This window comes from Periplaneta americana, chromosome 9, assembly GCF_040183065.1.
Source record: "Periplaneta americana isolate PAMFEO1 chromosome 9, P.americana_PAMFEO1_priV1, whole genome shotgun sequence".
NCBI classification, from domain to species: domain Eukaryota; kingdom Metazoa; phylum Arthropoda; class Insecta; order Blattodea; family Blattidae; genus Periplaneta; species Periplaneta americana.
In genome coordinates, this window is record NC_091125.1 from 14,490,772 (window position 1) to 14,512,077 (window position 21,306).

Here is a 21,306-nt window from a genome sequence, read left to right on the forward strand (position 1 = left end):
TGAAGCCAGTTTTGTGGAGGGTACCTAATATTAATTGTCTCTAAAGACAATTGTTTCAATATTTCAGTGTTTACTTCTGATTTCAGTATTTCTTCTGTTAAATTTAGATTATATTCTATATTTAATAGAGTTAAAGGGTTTGGTTTAATTTGTAAATTTTCTTTTAAATTCGGGATATTGATTTTCTGTTTTAATTCTTGAACAATGGATATGAAACTTTTTTGAGTTTTCAATCTACATAGAGGACTGTATGAATGCCAATTGTTTCCTGGTAATCTGATAAGTTTTCATATTGAATCAGTTCTTTTTCTTCTATTGTCATTTTGATGCTGTTAATATTAGTGAGGAATCTCATAGAATCTATTGGAGTTGTTTTGATTCCACCAGTAATGAGTCTGAGAGCTTGGTTTTGAACATATTCTATTTCGTTTATGAAAGGTGAAGTAATTAAAATTTGTCCGCAGTATGTAAGCACTGACTGTATAAACATTTTGTATATAGTGTTCAAAGTATTTTTAGAGCATCCCCATTTCTTTCCTGCTAGTCTTTTCAGAAGGGAGAATCTTTATGAGCTTTTTCAGAAATATATTTCAAATGGTTGTTCCATGTTAACTTACTGTCGAAAATAACTCCAAGATATTTGGATTCATAAGTCCTAGGAAGGTGTTGGCCATTGTATTGGATATTGAATTCTCTTTCTTTTTTTACCAAGTGAAAATATTTGGTAGTTACTTTTGCCTAAATTGAGTGTCATCAAATTTGATGTATTCCATTCATGTAGTTGATTTAGAGCTTTAAGAGCAGAATTTTGAATTTTGTCTCTATGTCTGTGAGATCCAGAAGTCCACAGAACTATATCATCTGCAAATAGTGCCGTTTTCATGTTTGATTCCTCTAATAGGGAGGGTGTCATTTTTATAGTAAAATGTAGGCCTACTCTAAACGTTTTTATGAGTACAAAAAATGAAAAACTATGTGCGTCATTTCAAAATTGAATACTGGAATCTTCAAAATGGCTAACTGCATGTAAATCGAAAAATAAATTATTTTGCTGGCTTTGTGTTCTTTTTGATAGAGGAGTATGGAATAGTACAAGTTTCTCTGATATTAGTAATTTTCACAAAGCAAAGATTCGCCATGAGAAGACGCAATCACATTTATCTGCAATAACAAAATACAAAACTATCGGTAAAAAAAGGATTGACTTTCAACTAAGTGAACAACACAGGGCAGATGTTTTGAAACACAATGCCGAAGTTGATTCTAATAGAGAAGTAATGAAGTGATTAATCGATGTAACTTGCTTACTAGCGAACCAAGAGTTACCTTTCAGAGGTCATAACGAACATAGTGAATCTCTTAATTGGGAAAACTATATTGAGTTCTTTTACGCGCTATCCAAGTATGATAACAAATTAGACACACACTTACAAAGGGCTAAAGTTTTCAAAGGTACAGTTCCCCAAAAAAAATAATGAGACAATTTTTGGTCGTCGGAAGTTAAAGGTCTACAAAACGATTCAAGCGATATCGACGTAAACAGGAAGACATCTGGTCGTGCATGCATAGACCTATTTTCGTCCTACTCAAAAGAACACACCAGTGCAAAATATTATCAGTTGTCTGTCTATGTCTGGCATAGGTCTCTTTTTACGTCCTTGATCGTTTACCTTTTATGGAAGTTAGAAATATACCATGTAACACGAAAGTCATTTGCCAAAGAGGTAGAACAATATTAATTTTGAAATGACAAATGTAGACCCACAGCAAAGACAGCAAGGAACATTGTACGGACCACGACAAAGACAACAAGAATCACGACAAGGTCATAAATCAGGGCCACGATAACATATTACAAGAAACATGACAAACACCACAACAAGGATTATGATAAATACCACGATATGGACCACAATAAGGACTAAAAGAACCAGAAACACGAAAAGGACTATTAGAAACAGAACAAAGACCACGATAACATACTATGTCAAGAAACACGACAAACACCATGTCAAGGATTACAATAAATACTGTACCACAACATGGACCATGATAAGGGTTACGACAAGGACCAGGGCCATGAAAAGGATTATTAGAAAGATAATTAGGACCACGACAAAGATATCAACGAACACGAAAAGGACAAAGATATCAACGACAAGGACCACAATAAGGATTACGACATGAACCACAGTAAGGAAAATGATAAGGATCACAACGTGAACCACGACAAGAAGCACAATAAGGACTACGATAGAGACAACGGTAAGGATCACGACATGAAACATGACAAGCTTCAAAATAAGAATCACAATAAGGACCGCAATATGGACTACAATAACGATCAAGTCGAGGACTATGATAAGTTCACGACAAGTACGATGATAAGAATCACAACATAGACCACGATAAGGATCACAAGGACTAGGATAAGGATCACAGTGTGAATTGCGACAAGCATCATGACAAGGATCACGATAAGGACTCCGATATGAGCCATGATAAGGATCACAGATATGGACCACAATTAATACCAAGACAAAGATCACAATAAGGATCGCGACATGGATGGCAAACAAAACAAGGACCATGGTAGGAAGCATGACATGAACCACGACAAGGACTTCGAAATTTAACAAGATAAGGACCATGACAAAAACAAGAAATACCACAGCAAGTGAAATGATAAAAATTATTACAATGGCAACAAGCATTATGATAAGGACCATGGAGGAAACAAAAAGGACCACTCTAACAGCTGTGATAAAAACAACGATCAGGATAAGGACCACGACAAGCAGAATGATAAGTACCACGATAAGGATCACGTTAAGAACCACGAAAGAATCACGAAAGGATAGCAATAAGGACTGCGCCAAAGATAATAAGGATCGCGACAGGTACAAAGCAAAGACAAGGACCACGATAAGGATGGCGATATGGGCCACGAAAAGCACTTTGATAGGGATCATTATAAGGACCACGACAGTTATCACAAAGACGACGTTGATAGAGATCACAAAGACGACTGTGATAAGAACTATGAGAACTACAAGGACCACAACAAGGACAAAGACAAGGACCACGATGAGTATCATGACATGGCCATGATGAGCACCACGAGAATGATCATGAAAGGGACCACAGCATTGGGCCACAATAAGGATCACAAGGAACAGGATTGCGATAAGAATTATGAGATTGACAAGGACCACTATAGGATCACGACAATAACAAAGACAGGGACCAGAATAAAGATCCCGACATAAACCACGACAAGCACCACGAGAATGACCACAATAGGTGCCTCTGATAAGGATCACGACAAGAACCATGATAGGGACCAAGACCACGATAAGGGGAATGACAAAGACAACAAATATCTAATAAGGACTATGACAATAGCAGCAAGGAAGATGCTAAGAACTATTACAATGCCAACAAGGACCACAATAAAGACAACAAAGATCATGATAAGTGACATGTCAAAGATAACAAGGACCACGAAAAATACAATAAGTATCACAATAAGAACCATGACAAGAAAAACAAGGACCAATATACGAAATGTGACATGGACAAAGACAAGGACCACGATAATTACTAAATGGACCATGATGAGGACAAAGGGTCACGACTTGAACCATGATAAGGACCAAGACCACAATAAGGGCCAAGACCACTATAAGGACCATAACAAAGACAAGGATCATTATAAGATTTATGGCAATGATCATGACAAGAACCACGAAATGGATCACGATAAGGATTACAAGTACCAAGACACGGATCATGACAAGGACCATGATTCACGTCGTGATACTTAGGCCTATCATGGTTTTTGCTGTTGACCTTTTCGTAGTCCTTATCGTGAACTTTGTTGTTTTTGTCAGTGCCCTTATGCTGATCCTTGTTGTCTTTGTCGTGGTCCTTACTGTGATCCTTGTCTTTGTTATGGTCCTTATCAGGACGATTTTTGCCTTTATTGTAGTCCTTATTTTGTTTGTCAGGACATTATCGTGGTTTTATTCATTATCATGGTCTTTGTTGTGGTGTTTGTCAAAGCTCATGTTGTGATCCTTGTCGTCGTCCTCATCTTTGTCCTTGTCGTGGTCCTTGTTGTGTTTATCATGCTCCTACAATTGTCATTTCAAATAATAATGTCTTTCCCCTTTGGCAAGTGAATGTTGTTTCACACAGTAGATAATGTCATTCTCAAAGCGGGGTCCTAAGATACTGTATGGCATCCTGGCCGATCACAGATTTACTCAGGATATTTCCTACTGAGCGTCATGTAACTAATTTTGACGTAAGCTGTACTATAGTAGAGGAGGTAAGACCTATCCTGTGACCTTATCATGTGCCATGGCTGTATCACCAATGAGTATAGAGGGGAAAAATAGATGAATTTTCGTGTCAGATTCGTATAATATTAACCATCATGAAACAAATTCTCTTTGTGATAGCTCATTCTTTCCTCTGTCACACAGCTCATATGCCATATCTCGCCTACTCACCTATATAGTAAAAAAATTGTACAATTATAATCTTACAAAACTGTGACTTATTCCACAGCTTAAAGCTTCAATGCTAATATGAGATCTATAGAAAACAGTAAATGAAATGAAATGAAAAAAACTTGATTTAAAGCCTTCTCGAGGAGGGAAGTCAGCACTCTCACTCACATGTTTTCTCTCTGGGAACATCTTTCTAAATGGCCAGCCTATATTCTTCGTCAGTATTTTGAATGGGAACCTGCCTGCGGTGAGACTAAAAAGCTGGATAAATGTCTGTTTCTCCATCTTGTCTCAGTGGTTGATACGGTTAATATTTAAATGTAGTTACTTAAAACCAATTTCTTAATGCTTGTTGTTATAGTATTTTACATTTTTCAATTTCATTGTAATTGTTAGTTTTTAATATATATGGATTTACATTCATTAGCGTAACATTTATAATATTACAATTTGTACAGTAATTCTGTATTGTCTGTAATCATTAACACTTAATGTTAGGACTTTGTAAAATTCTATTTCAACGTTAATCAGACAAAAAAAAAAATCGTTGGTATAGACTATGTATCAAACCCGCTTTCTTCTACACATTACACAGAAGACTTAGCGTCTGAGTCATTGAGACGATACGGAAGTTTTCACTTCTGCATGGAGTGTCGATCTAGTCCTGAAGATTCAAATGTCGATTTAACTACACGATTTATGTCTATATCTATCCATTATTTACGTCATATTATCATATTTTTTGCAGTTTTTGAAGTGTATTTCGGAACTATGCTAGCAACAAACCAAATAGCCTGAATTTAAGTAGCTCAAATATTCGTTGGGTATCTTGTGTATCAATGCTCTGGTCTCCAATCATGCACAGTGTCTTACATCTGAGACTTAAGAATATTCCATTGTCTCATTCTTTTTTTGGAGAACTGTACATCAAGTTGAATTCAAAATGATTATATTGAAAGTATTAGTAACGTTACTCTAGACATAATAAAGGAAGAAGTAAAAAATGCACCTTTTGTTGCTTTAATGCTGGACGAAAAGACGGATATTGCAAAATTATCTCAACTTTCCACTGTCATTCGTTATGTAAAAAAGGGTCAAATTCAGGAGAGGTTTTTAGGTTTGACAGATGTCAGCAATAATCACTCTGCAGTTGCATTAAGTGAACATGTGTTTAAAATCCTCTCAGACTTTCAGTGTGAGACAAGCTCGTAGCTCAAGAATATGACAGGACTGTAACATTTTCTGGCCATTTAAATGGGTTGCAAGCACTACCAAAAAAAAAAAAAGTCCCAATGCATTTTTCGTCCATTGTTATGCTCATCAGCTTAACCTAGTTCTATCAAAGTCAGTGGAATGTTTAAAGGAATGTAAAATATTTTTCATGAGATTGAGTGGTTTTTGTTCATTTTTTTCTCATTCAACAGAGCATATAAATGCAATGAATGCATCGGAAGTCAAGAAGAGGTTTCCAACAGTGTCAGTTACACGTTGGAATTATAACTCTAGGATTGTGAACACGGTGCATGAAAATAAGATTGAACTGATCTCATTTTTTGAGTATATTGTTGATGACTCAGACTGTTGGGATAGCGACAATTTCATTTCTGCCAGAGGATATTTAACATCATTGAAGGATTTTACCTTTTCTTTTCTGATAGAAATTTTCAGTCATATTTTTGCTCTCACTGATACATTATTCAATATTCTTCAGACAAAGACTCTTGTTGTAAATTATTGCATAAGAAAAGTGAAAGAGACCATTTCTTTCATTCAATAATCTCGAAACAATTTTGATGATATGCATGCAACACTAGAAGAAAGTAATACGAATGAGAATGAACCTAGAAAGCGCAGTCAGGAAGGTGAATTGGACGATCCCAGAATGATATATTTGCGTCTTTACAACAAAATAATTGACACGATAGTTGGCCAAATGGAAAACAGATTTCGTGATTTAGAAGAACTAAAATTTATCGAGCTAATTGATTCGAAAAAGTTTGAATCCTTCAAAACCAGATTTCCCAAAATTTTTTTACGTCTCTTAAATCAGGCTACAAAAATTTGTTTCATTTTGAAAATTTACAAAGTGAGTTAGTGGCTGTTTATAGGTTGTCAGACTTTTCAGGCAGGACAGTGACTGAGATAGCAAAGTTTTTGAAAGACACCAAGTTAGGAAAAGAAGCATTTCCAGAAGTTTATAAATTATGCTGCCTAAAAGCTACAATTCCCATGAGCACCTCCACAGTGGAATGTACTTTTTCCTGTTTAAAACGCGTAAAGCGTTATGTACGGAACACTCAGTGCAAAGGCAGGCTTTCGCAACTTTCACTGTTATCGATCAAAAAGGCTCTATTGAACAAAATTCAAAGCCAAAGACATTTTTACGATGATGTCATAGAAAAATTTGCCCGGAAAGGAGAGAGGACAATTCTGTTGATGAATACATGAAGGTGGTAACAGATAAGTCTTATTTTCGTTGTAATATGTATTACCTAACATATTTTTATATTTTTTCTGTTTATTATTAAATAGTGTCATGACAGTTGCATTACTGCTGGTCCCCCTGAAAAATGTCACTGCTCGCCACTGAATATAGTCAATAAAACAAATATTCATTGAGAGATTAAATCCTTTTCTCTTTTCTACTAGCTGTTCTAATGAGAATACGCAATCTGCGCAGGACCATCGTTTGTGAAAATCATTTTGTGCTTCTAACAGATACATTTCCCTAGTGAGTCTCACTCGATTGATTATAATTTTAGCATATACGTATCTTATAGGTACATACTGGAGAGGAGACTTATTCCTCTATCATTTTCGCATCTTTTGCAATCTTCTTGTATACTGGTATCACAACTGCTGAGCTCAATTCTTCTGGTTCCTTTCCAGCCTTCCAGCAAAGTTTCAATAAGGACAAGGGCTTTAAAATAAATGAGGTAGAAGAATTTATTATAAGTTCTGAATTTATGTTACCTATCCCTGGTGTTTTTTTTTTCATTTAAGACTATTTATAGCCTCTAGTAACTCATTAAGATTAAAGTTGTACCATCTGAAAAATCTGTCCAAAGGTTAGTATAGCAGCAGCAACAGCAGTCTTGGTAGTAATAGTTTACGTCAGTTACAAAAGGAGATAAAATGAAAATGAATTTCCAGGTGGAGATGCTAGAAATGCTATCCAAATTGCAGATGAGTTTGTTTCAATGTGCGTTTTTTGTAGAAAAAACCAATGGGAATATAATTATAGAACATTTCCAACTAAAATGAATACAGGTATGGCTACTTTATAATTAGTCCTGTATTGTTAAAATGTGCATAATGTTAAAATACAACAGTATTAAAAACACTTAACAAACAATTAAAATTTATTTAGCTAGACATGTTTCAGGATTTGTTGTCCTATCTTCAGTAGCTTTTGGGACAAGTCGGCTGTTGTTCATGTATGAACAGCTGATCTGACCTAAAAGCTAGGTACCGTAAAATGGGGTGAATAGGATCAGTGGGGGTGAATAGGATCAAAACTTTATTCTTTGTTATAAAGTTTGTTATAAACTGTACTTGAGCGGGATCACAGTCATTGGTTACTATTATTGTTCTAGTAAGCAATGACTGTCTTCTCGCTCAATTGCAGTTTATAACAAACTTTATAACCAAGAATAAAGTTTTGATCCTATTCACCCCCACTGATCCTATTCACCCCATTTTACGGCACTGAAGACAGGACAGCAAGTCCTGAAACATGTGTACTGTAGCTAAATAAATTTTAATTGTTTGTTAAGAGCTTTTTAATACTGTTATATTTTAACATTATGTACATTTTAAAATGATTTAATGAAAAACATTGTTGATTTATGACTAATGAGTATAAACATGTCTACTATAATCCTGTATTCTTTACAGTGTTATGTCTCATTATGAAAAAGAAACTCTTAATAATACCATCAGCATTGTTGTATTCTACAATAGTGAAATGAGTTAAATGCTTCACAATCACTTCAATTGCGTTTAACTGTACTACCTTGATGGACTACATTTCGGAACCGCGAATATTTACAAAAACCAACAAAAAACCTGAGAAGAAAGTATGAGAATTTACATCTTCCTATGTCATAATTTAATAATGATACCAATGCGATTCAAAAGCGTTTTTTTTTTCTTTTTCTAATGATGGTTATAATGATTTTTGGCATGCATGACGTACATACAAAATGTACTGTATAATATATGCATAATAAATTGCTTCTGTTACACTAACCTTATCTAATAGCTGCAGAGCTTGCCATCTTAATGTATTACCAAAGTCATCTGGTAGCATATTCATTCTATGAACGAGACCAAACCAACTTTGAAGACTCTGCACTGTTTCATTCATTTCATGTAGCTTCTTCCAAGGGGGTGGAACAACACCTCCAACTAAGTGACCAGCTCCTTCTTGCAACAATCTGGCTAATAGAGCAAGTTCATCCAGCAGAACTCCTGTGCATCCATCATCACATGCTGAAATATAAAGCCAAAACTTAAGCTTTTCTTCTTTCAGTATCTTCTATAATACAAGACATGTTTTTGATCCAAAACACATAAGATTCTACCTGACTATTTCTCCTTAATTATATTTACCCTTGTACTACCGGTACCTCTCATTATCACAATAAGGTTCATGTTCTTTGTATTCAATACTTATGTATTGTACAATATAACTTTTCTTAAAAATACTGTAATAAAATTGCAATTTACTCAAAGCAAGCATTTCATTTTGTACAGGCTACATAAGAAGTATGTATGGTAGTTATGAATAATACAAGGCAACATATGGATCAAATTACGTTATTATTATTACATTACTAAGCAATTCATATCTTTTAAGTGATAATTACCCATCAGCTTTAAAGCAAGATGGTAGATTCAGAAACTGATAGCTACCATATCTAATTTTAAAAATACAGTACATAGCAAAATTTTTTATGTTTTTATCTTGTGATTCTCGAAATATGAGACAGGTATCAATGCAAGGAAATAAATAATACGAATATCAGCGAATTTTGAATTTAGGTAATAAATGTCTTAACTTAAAATGCGGCGAAGAACATAAACATTTTCTTATCCCCTTTGAACATCACTTTAAAACTACTCACTTGTACAACCATGGTGAGTGAGAATGAAGCGGTCTCTGTTACACTGACTACAGTCTCTGTCAGTGATACCAGGACGACAATTACATTGTCCAGTTTGTTCATGGCATTCATCACTTACACTTCCATGAGGGTTGCATTTGCAAGGATTACATGCTCCCCCTGCAAGTTGTGGAAATCCAAACCAGCCATAGCTGCACCTATTTGGAGAAATAAAAAAAACCTACAAATTATTTTGCAGAAACTTTATAATTGCATAATGTATTTTTCATACAATTCTTCTTTTCTTTTCCTCTTTTCTCCCCACATTATGCATTGGTTACGAGCTGGATTCTATGGTGTGATTGTTGACACATGCTTGCATACGTCCGCATGTGCACTCAGATGCACGCAAGAACACATACACAAACAAATACACACTCTGTAAATTTTAGGACATATCACATAAGATCATAAGAACTAAATATATAATAGGGTGTATCGATATTTTTTTTTTTAATGAAGGTGGCTAGTGCAGAAAAGTTGCGACTTGTGGCAGAAAGAGCGTAGAAAAAACTAAAATAGTAATTCGACAATATCCTGTATCTCCACATCAGCTCTAAAGTTTCCATTAAACATCTTGATTTCACAGCTTTTAACACTATCACTTTGGAAAACGCATTATATGTCTTTCACGTGTTAAATTTTATGTTACCTTGTTAACATGTTTCGGCCTGCTAATGGCCATCATCAGAACTCTGATCAGTTTCTAAAGTTTCGCGAGCCTAATGCTGTATGTCTGTTTTCAATTTTTTTGTAGTGCATTCTTCGCCTAGTTCTTTAAATTTACACTCAGAAATAATCCAGGGCTCACTACGAAGAGCTGGCTGTACTTCGAGCCCCATCTCTGCACCCACCCTTAATAGTAGGCTATACTCCGGTGTCAAGAGTTTACAGACTTCATTCCAAAGCATGGCATTTCTCAGCTATGCACACTAAATTATGTGAAGGATTCCTACAGCTCACATACTGTACAAGTGGAGAATCCTACAAGAAGTTGAAAGCTATTGAGATTCAACAACTGGCCCTGGTTTCTTCCTTTCAAGCTCTATCAGACAATGGCCAGAATGAACGGCTTGTTAAATCCCCAGAAGATACTCCTGGTCAGTACTAAGATCGGAGATCCATTCCACGTTAATTTTGTTGATCCAGGATACTTCAATGGCTTTGAAATTCGCCACTGATTTTGTCTCACAATGGAGTAACTCTTCTCCAATAGGTCCAGACAGTGTTCCTGGATCTGTAGTGATACCACCGAAATGTTTCATCAAATGGCGGAGTGGAAGTTCATTTGCATGGAGAAGACAAATTAATATTCACTCTTAAATAGTGTCTTGGTTGGCACAATCTCGATATTACCAATCATCACAATTCATTCATTTCTCTGGTCTATTAGAAAGGATAGTTCTATCGATGGAACTTTCCTACTTAACTCACATTCACAGAGTCTGTCGGGGTCAGGGCACTTACAAGTGCATATATCAAACAATTTTCGACCTTTATTAATAAAAACCTATTCATGCGCCCTTGAGGTTAACCCACTTCGTTTGTGTGATTTCAGAATATTCTGATATTTACTATGCTACAATTTTATAATTTCCACTACTCTATGCTTGCTGATGGCAGGAAGGCTTGCTGTTTTCCAAACCTCAATAAGTTTGTCGACAGTAGCATGAGCGATGTCTTTTACTGAAAGGTGTTTCCCACCTAGTTCGTTTGTCTTTAACTTTCTGATCCAAAGAAAATGTGTTATCACATCCTTATAGGTTGGAAGTTGCGACTCTCTTCTCGGCCCTGGTGTACCGAACAAAGGACTCTCAGCAGTAGGTACACGAGTACGGAATTATTTTTTCCACACATGACAACACGATGCATAAGAACTATTGCATGGACCACTAAACCACCGATATGATACACTATTTCACAGGAATAACAGTGGTACAAACCTGACCAGCGTAGCTTACCAAATACGATTGCTGGGCAGGTGCTACCCTGACTGTCAGCATCCCTCTCTTCTCTCACTCCACAAGAACATACTGGTGCCAGATGCTTCTTTTCTTGTACTATCTTTGCTAACTCTTAAAAGATCTATTTGACAGAGGGAGCTGTATAGGTATGCAGACTGTCGTTATAATAATTTTTACAAGTATGCGTTATAAATTCGAATCTTCAGTATTGATGCGGAAACACAAGATATTGAATAAATTTAATTTTCTTTCTCCTGCAGTCTTTCTGCTACATGTCGCAACTTTTCCGCACTAGCCACTTTCATTTTTCAAAAAAAAGTTTTTTTTGATACCACCCTAATATATAATCTACAGCTTCTTTTCAATTCTATTCCCCTTCCATTATAACATAAAGTGAGTGTTTTACAATACAGAACTGTAAAAACAGATTTTGATAGATCTACAAGTTTTCAGCATCTATGATCCCAAAAATGAGTTACTGTCATATGAAGAGATATAGTATTTATATCTCTGTCTTCAAGTGTAAAAAGGGCGTATCTCACTCTGGATCATTACAAACAGATGCTTGATTGGCCAATGATTGCCAGTAGAGTGCGGGAAGATAAAGATAAAGTCAATTTTCGAAACACTGTGAATTTCTTATTCATTAACAGCGAAGTTAAAAGTCCAATTTATACCTTTTTTTAACAATACACCGTTGCTTTCTACCTCTTTTCGAAAAGTTTCTGTCATAATGTGTATCCATCTATTGATAGTCTATTCTTAGAAGCTATGTGTTCAACAGTATTTTTTCTTTTGTTACGAGTCGATTTAACACGAAGTACACTCGTTGTATTATCGAATTGTTAATTAAAATAACACCACATTGTTTGAAACCTCGAGAAAAATATTATAGGCCTATAAAATTTCTATGAAGTAGTTAAAATCAACTTTAATGGCATTTCAGCTATAAAAAGTGCAGTTTCATATAATAAAGTATAGATGTGTTTAGCAAAATACAACACATTTAATCAAGAAACTCGTGATCAAGTACGTATATTTTTAAGTGCAATATCGATGTGAATGCATATTTTCCAGTCTGGACTAGTAAGCCACCCTATAGCTTATTTTGGTTGCAAATATTATTTCGCAACACCACTAGTATGGAATTAATGTGGACAAGGAAACACAAAAAAATTTGGAGAAAGCTGAGAGTAGAAAATTAGTATCACTAACAAGGTATCTGTTAACGAGCTCATATCGAATCCTCCCCTGAAATTGTGCACTCACAGCAGATGGAAAAATATAAAAATTAGCCAACCATTCTACGAAGGTTGATCAGAAAACAGCTTGCCAACTGAGTGCAACTGCATAAGTGACATCTATTCAAGATTGGATGATACTAATTTTTTCGATTATCTTTCATTCAAAACTTAATTTTGTAAACTTACAGCAAGTATGGATATCATTTTTATTATATTTGTCATTCTGCTGTTAAAATCTAAATCTAGCAGTTTGTGGGCAGGCTTAAACATGAGCTCATTAATAGTGGCCCTTGTAAGTTTCAGATCAAACAGAAGTTTCATGAATTACTGTCCATAAAAATAAGTATTTACAATATCATATAGTGTTCATTATTTTGAACTAAATTAACCTGCATTATCTAGTTTAACTGTATGAACAGCTGTTTTAACAGCTTATTATATTCATATGTCTTATGGTGTTGAAAGGACAGATTAACAACACCAACTAACACTGATTCTAGGCACATAAATAAAAGAAAAACGGGAAACCATTCTTTAGCAACATTCATATGAGAAACGGTAGCTAATTGCCAAGCAAAGCTCCATTACACATTTGGAGGAGGCTGAATTCCTAGATAAGAACAGAGGAATTAATTCTGTAAAAACTTACCAGCAATAGTTTCATAATTTTTATTATTTAATCTCACAAGTAGATTTTAGTACAAACATATTTACTATAGCAAAAATCTATTGAAAGTTTAGACGTCGTCACCATCACCATTATCATTCTTCCATGTATTAGAACTGGTAGCCTGTTAGCCTCGTGCCATTGTTTAATGGTCTTCCTAAAGATCTCTTTCCTATGGAATGGTAATTAAGAATCTGACGAGATATGCGAGTTCAATCTATGCATTGAAGATATTGCTGCCAGTTAGTCCTGTGTAGATACATATGGTTCATAATTGGAGAGATTTTGAGTTCTTGAAGAATGCCTGCATTTTTATTTTGGTCTAGCCTAGTTTAGCCAGCTGAAAGTTTAAGTTACTGTAAAAACCTAACCATATTTGCTGATACATTATAATTAATTTTTTAACAAGGCTGAGGTTAAGTCTGAAGTGAGATGAGCTGCTACTCTTGGGTGGATGTCTACACTGGCATATTAATGTAAACTCAAGGCAGGTGTATTTCCCCTCCATACAAGTCAACCTCGCAAAAACATGCTGTGTATCAAGGTCTACATGCAACTGCCTACTCTGCACATTGCTGACTGACATTCTTTCATTTAATTATCGCTCGCCATAGAACTTCCCTGCACTGAAATTTCACTCTAAACTCATGTTGCATCACGACAATACTGCCAGATTAATAAAAACATTTCACACAGAACATCTTTTGTTCGACATTGTATACCATTTTGTTTACTAGCAGTTGTTGAATATGTTGGTTGGTAACATTCAACACACAGAAAACTCCCAAGGCTATAGCACTGCATGATACCTAAATAATTTATGTAGAAAGGTAGATATTTAAAAATACTGCATCTTTTTATAATGTCGCTGTAACTGCAGTTTTTTGTTTGCCATATAAAATCAGATTTTGAAAGGCTTTATTGATTGAAAGAAAAAAAGGGATACAGAAAAAAAAATAACAATGTCTACAATAATAATAGAAGTGGCAACATCTATTTTAAAAGGCATCAATATATGCATTTTTTGCACTACTTGAAAAGGAAAACAAAGACTTCGTTATGTCAAGAAGAACGGTTGTTACTGTAAGTTACATATTACAATTTTAAATAAAAGTTATATTAATCCTAGTAGAGAAAATTCCTCCAATTTTATTATACTAGTTATAAAAATTCACGAAATAAATTACCACAATATACCTCAAAACATCGTTTATAGTCTTCATATTTTAAAATGGAATAAAACGTTACCTGTCACATCTCTTGCCAGTGTAGCCTGCACGACACTGACAGGTGACAAGACCTTTGGCTGAAACATGACAGCTCTGTGCAAAATTACGCTCTACTGTTGGACAAGGACAAGGTTTGCAAGCCTCGCGAGCGGGATCTCCATAGTAACCCTCTCCACATCTCTCACAGTGAGGTCCACCTGTATTATCTGTGCAGTTCTGAAACAATAACAGAATATTCTCAACAAGAAAGTTTCCTTTGCAAACTAAACAAAGCTGAATTTTATTTCATTCAACTTCAAAGAAACAGATCTAGTCAAAAACCGAAATTAGAAAAGGAACAGAATGTGCTTAATGACATAAAACAGAGCATTTTTTTCAAAATGCTGAAAGTGAAATATCTGGGGGGGGGGGGGGGGGGTTCTTTCAGAAACCGATGTGAGTACATCTTCAGTGTTGTATGATACGACTACTATTACTTCTATGACTAGTGTTCCCAACCATTCAGAGTTCGGTGGGACTGACAAGGAATTGTATGCTATGAACAGAAGGAATTTTCTACTTTACTAGAATGCAGAGATCACAGAATTAGAATAATTTCCGATTAGTAATACTTACTGAGCATAGGTGATGTAAAGAGAAAGAAGTTTAAGTCAAGTGCATCTCTGACATTGCTTTACAATATCTTTCACATTGGTATAATTTTGAATTATCAGTTTTCCTTTTCTTAAATGTCTGCTTTGTATTTGAAAACTCTGCCCACGTGGAGTGATCTAGAAATCTTGGTTAATGGTCCTCAGCTCAATATATATGTACGTAAGTTGTATAAAGATATTTGCATTCTTAAAACTTACTAGATACTGACAAAGAAAATAATATAGAAATTAAACAAAGCTCCAGAATATAAGTAGCTTTCAAAACTAGTTTCTTGTGTTTTATCAATGCCTGTTTTCAATGCTTAAGCCAAATGTGAGCGGGTTTTTAGTTTTAGTCTACAGACACCATAACATAAAAGAACTAAGTGATAATCAGTTGAAAGCAAAATTTAATCAATCTTCCTAATGTATCCAGTTGTTTGCTGACAACATAAAATTCACTATAGTCCACTGTAGTCTATTCAATTGTTGTTTTTCACGAAAAATGAGGGGTATTTTGATTGGTGTTCATTATAGATGCCTGTTGAAAAATTTAAGGTGAAATTAAATTTCAATGTGTCATAAAATAAGTTATATGACTATGTTAAGAGTAGGTCAGATCTGATAAAGAGCCAAACCTTATTAAAAATTTAACTGCAGCATCTGCCAGTACTAGTGTCAGTGTTGTCTAAATGTTATCAAAAAAAAATGTACCCTAGATGTTATGTCTGCCAGTTCCGGTACATTAAATGTTAATTTGCTGTTTACCAATTATGACAAATATATTTTCTCGAATACTCGGCACACTTAATTTCCAAAATATACAAGTGAAAAATGTGGGTGCGTGGCTTATTCGAAATGAAGTTGGCAACATTGTCTGATTTTCCATCCCCGCTACTCCTAAGGTGGTGGTAAAGCATGTCATTATCTTCCTGCACAGATATTTCAATTGTTAACATTGTTAAATGGCGATTGGATTAGTAGTACATGTGTCAGAATCAAGTTCAAGTCATAAGTGTGTAGTTTGAGCATCTTATATTTTAAATTCTGAAAATGAGTACCACTAAACGAATAAGATTGTGATCTTTTACTTGCAGCAAAAAACTTTAAATCATAAAACAAATTGTAACATGTGCTATTAATGTTGCGGGATATCGTGTAAACGGCCAATTAAGCAAGACAACTGACATGCATGCATGCAGAACATGCACATAGGATGAATTTGAAATGCGTCCTGTTCCAGGACAAAATTTGTTTATTGTTAACTGAATTGTATTTATCGTGAATACATTTGTTGAAAGTTTTACTTTTGCAATTTGTGTTTGTTTTATTTATTATTTTTTTTAAGTGGAGAGCGCGGCATACTTGAGAATGTGGGGTATTCGAGAAAATACGGTAGTCTGACATAAAATTTGAAGTATGAGTAGCATGTGGGCTAAGATAACCAACATGTTGTTGTTTAGTCAACTGTCCGAAGACAAGTCTGAACCTCACAAGTGATACCAACAAACACCACTTATGAGGCAACTAGGCCAGAAGATAATGGGCCAGTTTCTTTCCCCAATCAACATATTATAATTATTTTAATGGTCATATCAATTAACTGTGATGTGCTGTACCTTATCCACTTTAATGCTGTTCCTTACGATGTTGAGCAAAATGGGACACATAATGAACTCGGATATAAACAGGTACAAGATATCAAGGGAGAGAGTAAGAAAAGAAGGATAAAATATCCATTATTAAAAAGGCAACTTTGCTGAGGTTCTAATATTTTACAACAAGAAAAGCACTTTCACTTGTGCAAAGTGTGTTTTCCTTCCGCAATTAACAATATTAAACTTAGCCCTGATCACATAATATATAACAAATTGGCCATCCTCATGTTAAAAATGTTAACATGAAGAGAACCACCAGGATCACCACCGTCGATTGGGAGCGACTGCTAGAAGGAAGTACAGTTGCTCCATGCAATTCAAATGAGAGTCATAACGTGACTTCTTATGCAGTAGCTAGATGGCAGCACAGTGAAACTGATAAAAATTGTTACTCTCAAAGCCTAGACTGAGCCATCTTTTTTATATGATCTGGGGTTTTAGTTACAATGGAAAGTGATAACGTGTGTGTGTATCCAATGCCTACCCACTACACTTACATGATTCAGGTTGTGGATAGATGGCAGAGCTATGACCCATTTTCAAGTTGCACACCAATTCGGAGGCACATGCTATGCATGATGTGTAGGGCCTATCTGTGGTGAGTTATGTCATGTACTAGGCGAATGTAACTTATGTGCAATGTTCGGATAAGTGTAGTGTAGTGTAGACAGTGGCGTATTTAGGTATTTTCTGCTCCTAGGCCCACATTAAAATGCCACCGCTCACATTTAATGAGCATACATAACTTATAAATTTCTTAAATTGATAATATTTTTATTATGGCTCACCCAAAATGTCCTAGAATGTTTTACATCTTGCTTCTCACCCGGTGAAGGTATTTATCACATCTTCATAGTGCACTGTCCTTGTAATATCACTTTCAATTTGTAGAACTGTCAAGTTGCTAAGCCTTTCTTCTGTCTTTGTTCTATGGTAGTCTTTCAACCTTTTGAGAGCGGAAAATGATCGTTCAGCTCAGCAGTTTGTCACCATCTTACACAGAAAAATCGTAACAGCAGTGTCCAGGTGAGAGATATAGGTATACACTGTAATTTTTTGTATGAATGAAATAATTCTTTGGCAACTTGATTTAAGTGCGAAATTCAAACATTCGTTAACAAATTCAGGCTCGACATTAGTCAAAAAGTGTTCTTGAAGGTTTCTCGGCTCTTTATGACGTCTTTTTCGCATGTCATATGTAACGTTGTGAGAAACTGAACTTCTTCGAGAGATTTTCATATGATACTGCCCTATGATTCACTTCGAATAAGAGAAGCTTCAAATTGCGTCATAAGTATCAGTTTTGAAGTTCACTGAAGGGTTGTATTGGTCTTCATTTTCTTTCTCCTGGACTATCGTCGAAAAATCTGGTGGACTTCTATTTCCTCCTTTTCTCTTTCTCATATACATTAACCCCACTAACATTCTTGCTTCTCCTTCATAGCAATCATAGAGTAACTCTAGTTCTTTGAAATATTCTTCAAGGGATACAGTGCACACATAATCCTATATCAATGTTCACACTTTGTAATGTCTTACTTGTGACAGACATTCCTGTAAGAATATCACCCTATAGACAGGCCATGATTCCAATCTCTAGTGACTGAAGTTGCCATAGAATTCCACTTGCTTTGAATCGCGTGATTTTCTTCTGGGTGATGTCATTTTCAATTTCAGACAAAGTGAAAATTATCTCTTTCCATCCTGAAGACTTCGACAGACATCATCACGAGATGACCAACGAGTAGGCGAAGGACATTTGATTACTTTTGCAGTCGTTTCCAATTGCTTTCTCAGAAAACCCACCAATGTGTTGAAGATGAGAAAAACACGAAGTTTCTGAAAGAGATCAAAAAACGTGGAAGTCCGACAAGACTCAGCAGTACAGGTACCAATTAGAGGTAGGGAATGTCTTGCACATGGTGTGAACTCTGCCAGTGGGTTTATTAAAAAAAATTCTTGTTTGCAGATCTGTGTAACTTGCCAGACATTACGTACTAGTATTGTCATATGACTGTCCCCTGCAATTTGCAACATCAATTTCAAGCTCGTCTAGTGAAGTCAAAACCGCTTGTTGTAACTCTTCAGACTCCCCCCCCCCCACAAGCCGCATGACCTTGAAGTTGGTGGAGGGTGGGGGGGACTTGTGTGTATCCAATGAAACTGGGAGCTCTACTGGTAGAGTTGCTCATACAAGAGAGATCACGGTGGAGGTACCAGACAAAGAAGTGGTTTCCATCCAAAATCCAACCCAAAGAGACTCCCAGTTGGAGGACCTCAGCAAGTCTCCCAGCTGGAGCACCACTACCACATATGGGCTCTGGTCTATTCAAGCCAAGGCGTAAATGCATCATGCTGAGTGCTGTATGGCACTGGAGTAGTAAAATAACAATGTCTCTGCAGGGCTCCAGGCAAAGCCCGGCAGTATTTAGCCTTCCCAATACAAATGGAGCTCTGTGTTGGGCGACCTTTATTTCTCCGGTACTTGTGGGAAAACCAAGAACCTCCATTTATGTCAAAAATTGGATTAATGCTTTGCTCCAAAAGTGAAGATTTGTCCTAGGGATGTGACAACTATTGAAACATCCGTAATGGAAGGGGGCAGAAAGAGGACTTTATTGTTCTCATCTGCGTACCTCTCTTATGATGAATCCAACCCGCCATCGGAGACAGTGAGGAGATTAATTGTCCATTGCAATGAGATGGTAAGAAGATCATCTTAGGGACTGATGCCAATGCTCACCATGTGCTGTGGGGAAACACTGACATCAATCCAAGAGGCGAACAGCTGGCAGAATATCTGTTAAGTACTGACCTAAAAATTCTTAACAAAGGTAATGAATCAATTTTTGCTAATTCACAGAGGAGGAAAGTTATAGACATCAAGCTAGGGACTAAATTAGCTGAGAACCTAGTTTCAAACTGGCATGTATCATCGGACACTTCTGCATCCGATCATAGGTACATCGACACAAAATTAATTAGCATCATTCTCTCTCGAATTCGATCTTTTTAAATTGTATATGCGTGTCAATTTACCGATAACAATAAAAGTTGTCCGCGCATGCACATGTGTTGACATGTATAATAATGAAGACGAAACATGCTGATTACAAGTCAAAATACATGCTTATCATTTGAACTTACAATGATGAAATACATTTCTATTATCACATTGTGTGTAAACAGCATAAAGGACATCTTTTGTACATAAAAATGCAGCCCTTCAAAATTTTCTGCTCTAGGCTGCACCTATATGGCCTATACTGGTACCTAAATATGCCACTGAATGTAGGAAATGGATGAGGATGATGATGAAGATGAGGAAGGGCAAAGGGGAAACCTGGTGTCTGTACGTAGCCTAATCCCGTCGAATAGCACCAATGAGGCCACTGGGCTTAATGTCCCCATCCGACAGATGAATCACTATCAACAGTAACATATGCCTTCTCTTCATATGCACTATAGAGATATTTGGGTTTTAACCTAGGCATATTGGTGCACGATCTAGTCATTAGAAGCTGTGCATTGCCACCTCTCCTAGAGTCTCGAGGTAGAAGTGTTACACAAAAATCTCTAACCCCAATGGGAATCGAACCCGGGCCGACTAGTCTGCAGCAGTGTTGGGCATTAATCAATTAAATTTAATTGCAATTAATCACTGAATTAAAATTAATCATTTTCTACATTAATTGCAATTAATTTTAATCATAATTAAATTATATTGTTAATTGCAATTGAATCACATATTTATGTAATTGTTAGTTGTTAATTATTATTAATGGCTAAAAATACTGTCCACAGCAGGAACAGGAACCTATTTTTACGAACTATTAATACATTCATGGGGGAGATTTCTATACATATGCGCTGTGACTGAACACTTGGCTTCACCGAATACCTTGTGTGTTGTGCATCAAGAGTGTTGTAATGTGTACTGTGTGCAGTGTTCACCTGTTCACACGTTGTAGTTTGGTAATGCAGAACCATAATAGTTGCCACAGTAGGCGTATGTTGTATCACGTTGTGTATTACTGTATTTGCTGCTACATTCCCAACTTCCCATTGTATACTATTTACAAGTCGACCTGGTTGGCAAGTTGGTATAACGCTGGCCTTCTATGCCCAAGGTTGCGGGGTCGATCCCGGGCCAGGTCGATGGCATTTAAGTGTGCTTAAATGTGACAGCCTCATGTCAGTAGATTTACTGGCATGTAAAAGAACTCC

The 21,306-nt window shown here is 35.9% G+C and overlaps 1 protein-coding gene across 7 annotated transcripts in view; it reads right to left on the minus strand.

The window, feature by feature from the left end:
• The window catches only part of wb (wing blister), a 1,096,738-nt gene that overhangs the window by 265,664 nt on the left and 809,768 nt on the right, over window positions 1-21,306 (minus strand). For all 7 annotated transcript variants that reach the window (XR_011333780.1, XM_069834429.1, XM_069834431.1 and 4 more), the window contains 3 exons: window positions 14,809-15,005; window positions 9,647-9,843; window positions 8,770-9,011 (listed from right to left, as the gene is read on the minus strand). Coding sequence is in view for 6 of the 7 variants with exons in the window: in XM_069834429.1 (XP_069690530.1) it covers window positions 8,770-9,011; window positions 9,647-9,843; window positions 14,809-15,005 (636 nt within the window). In the remaining variant the exon portion in view is untranslated. The remainder of the gene's footprint in view (window positions 1-8,769; window positions 9,012-9,646; window positions 9,844-14,808; window positions 15,006-21,306) is intronic.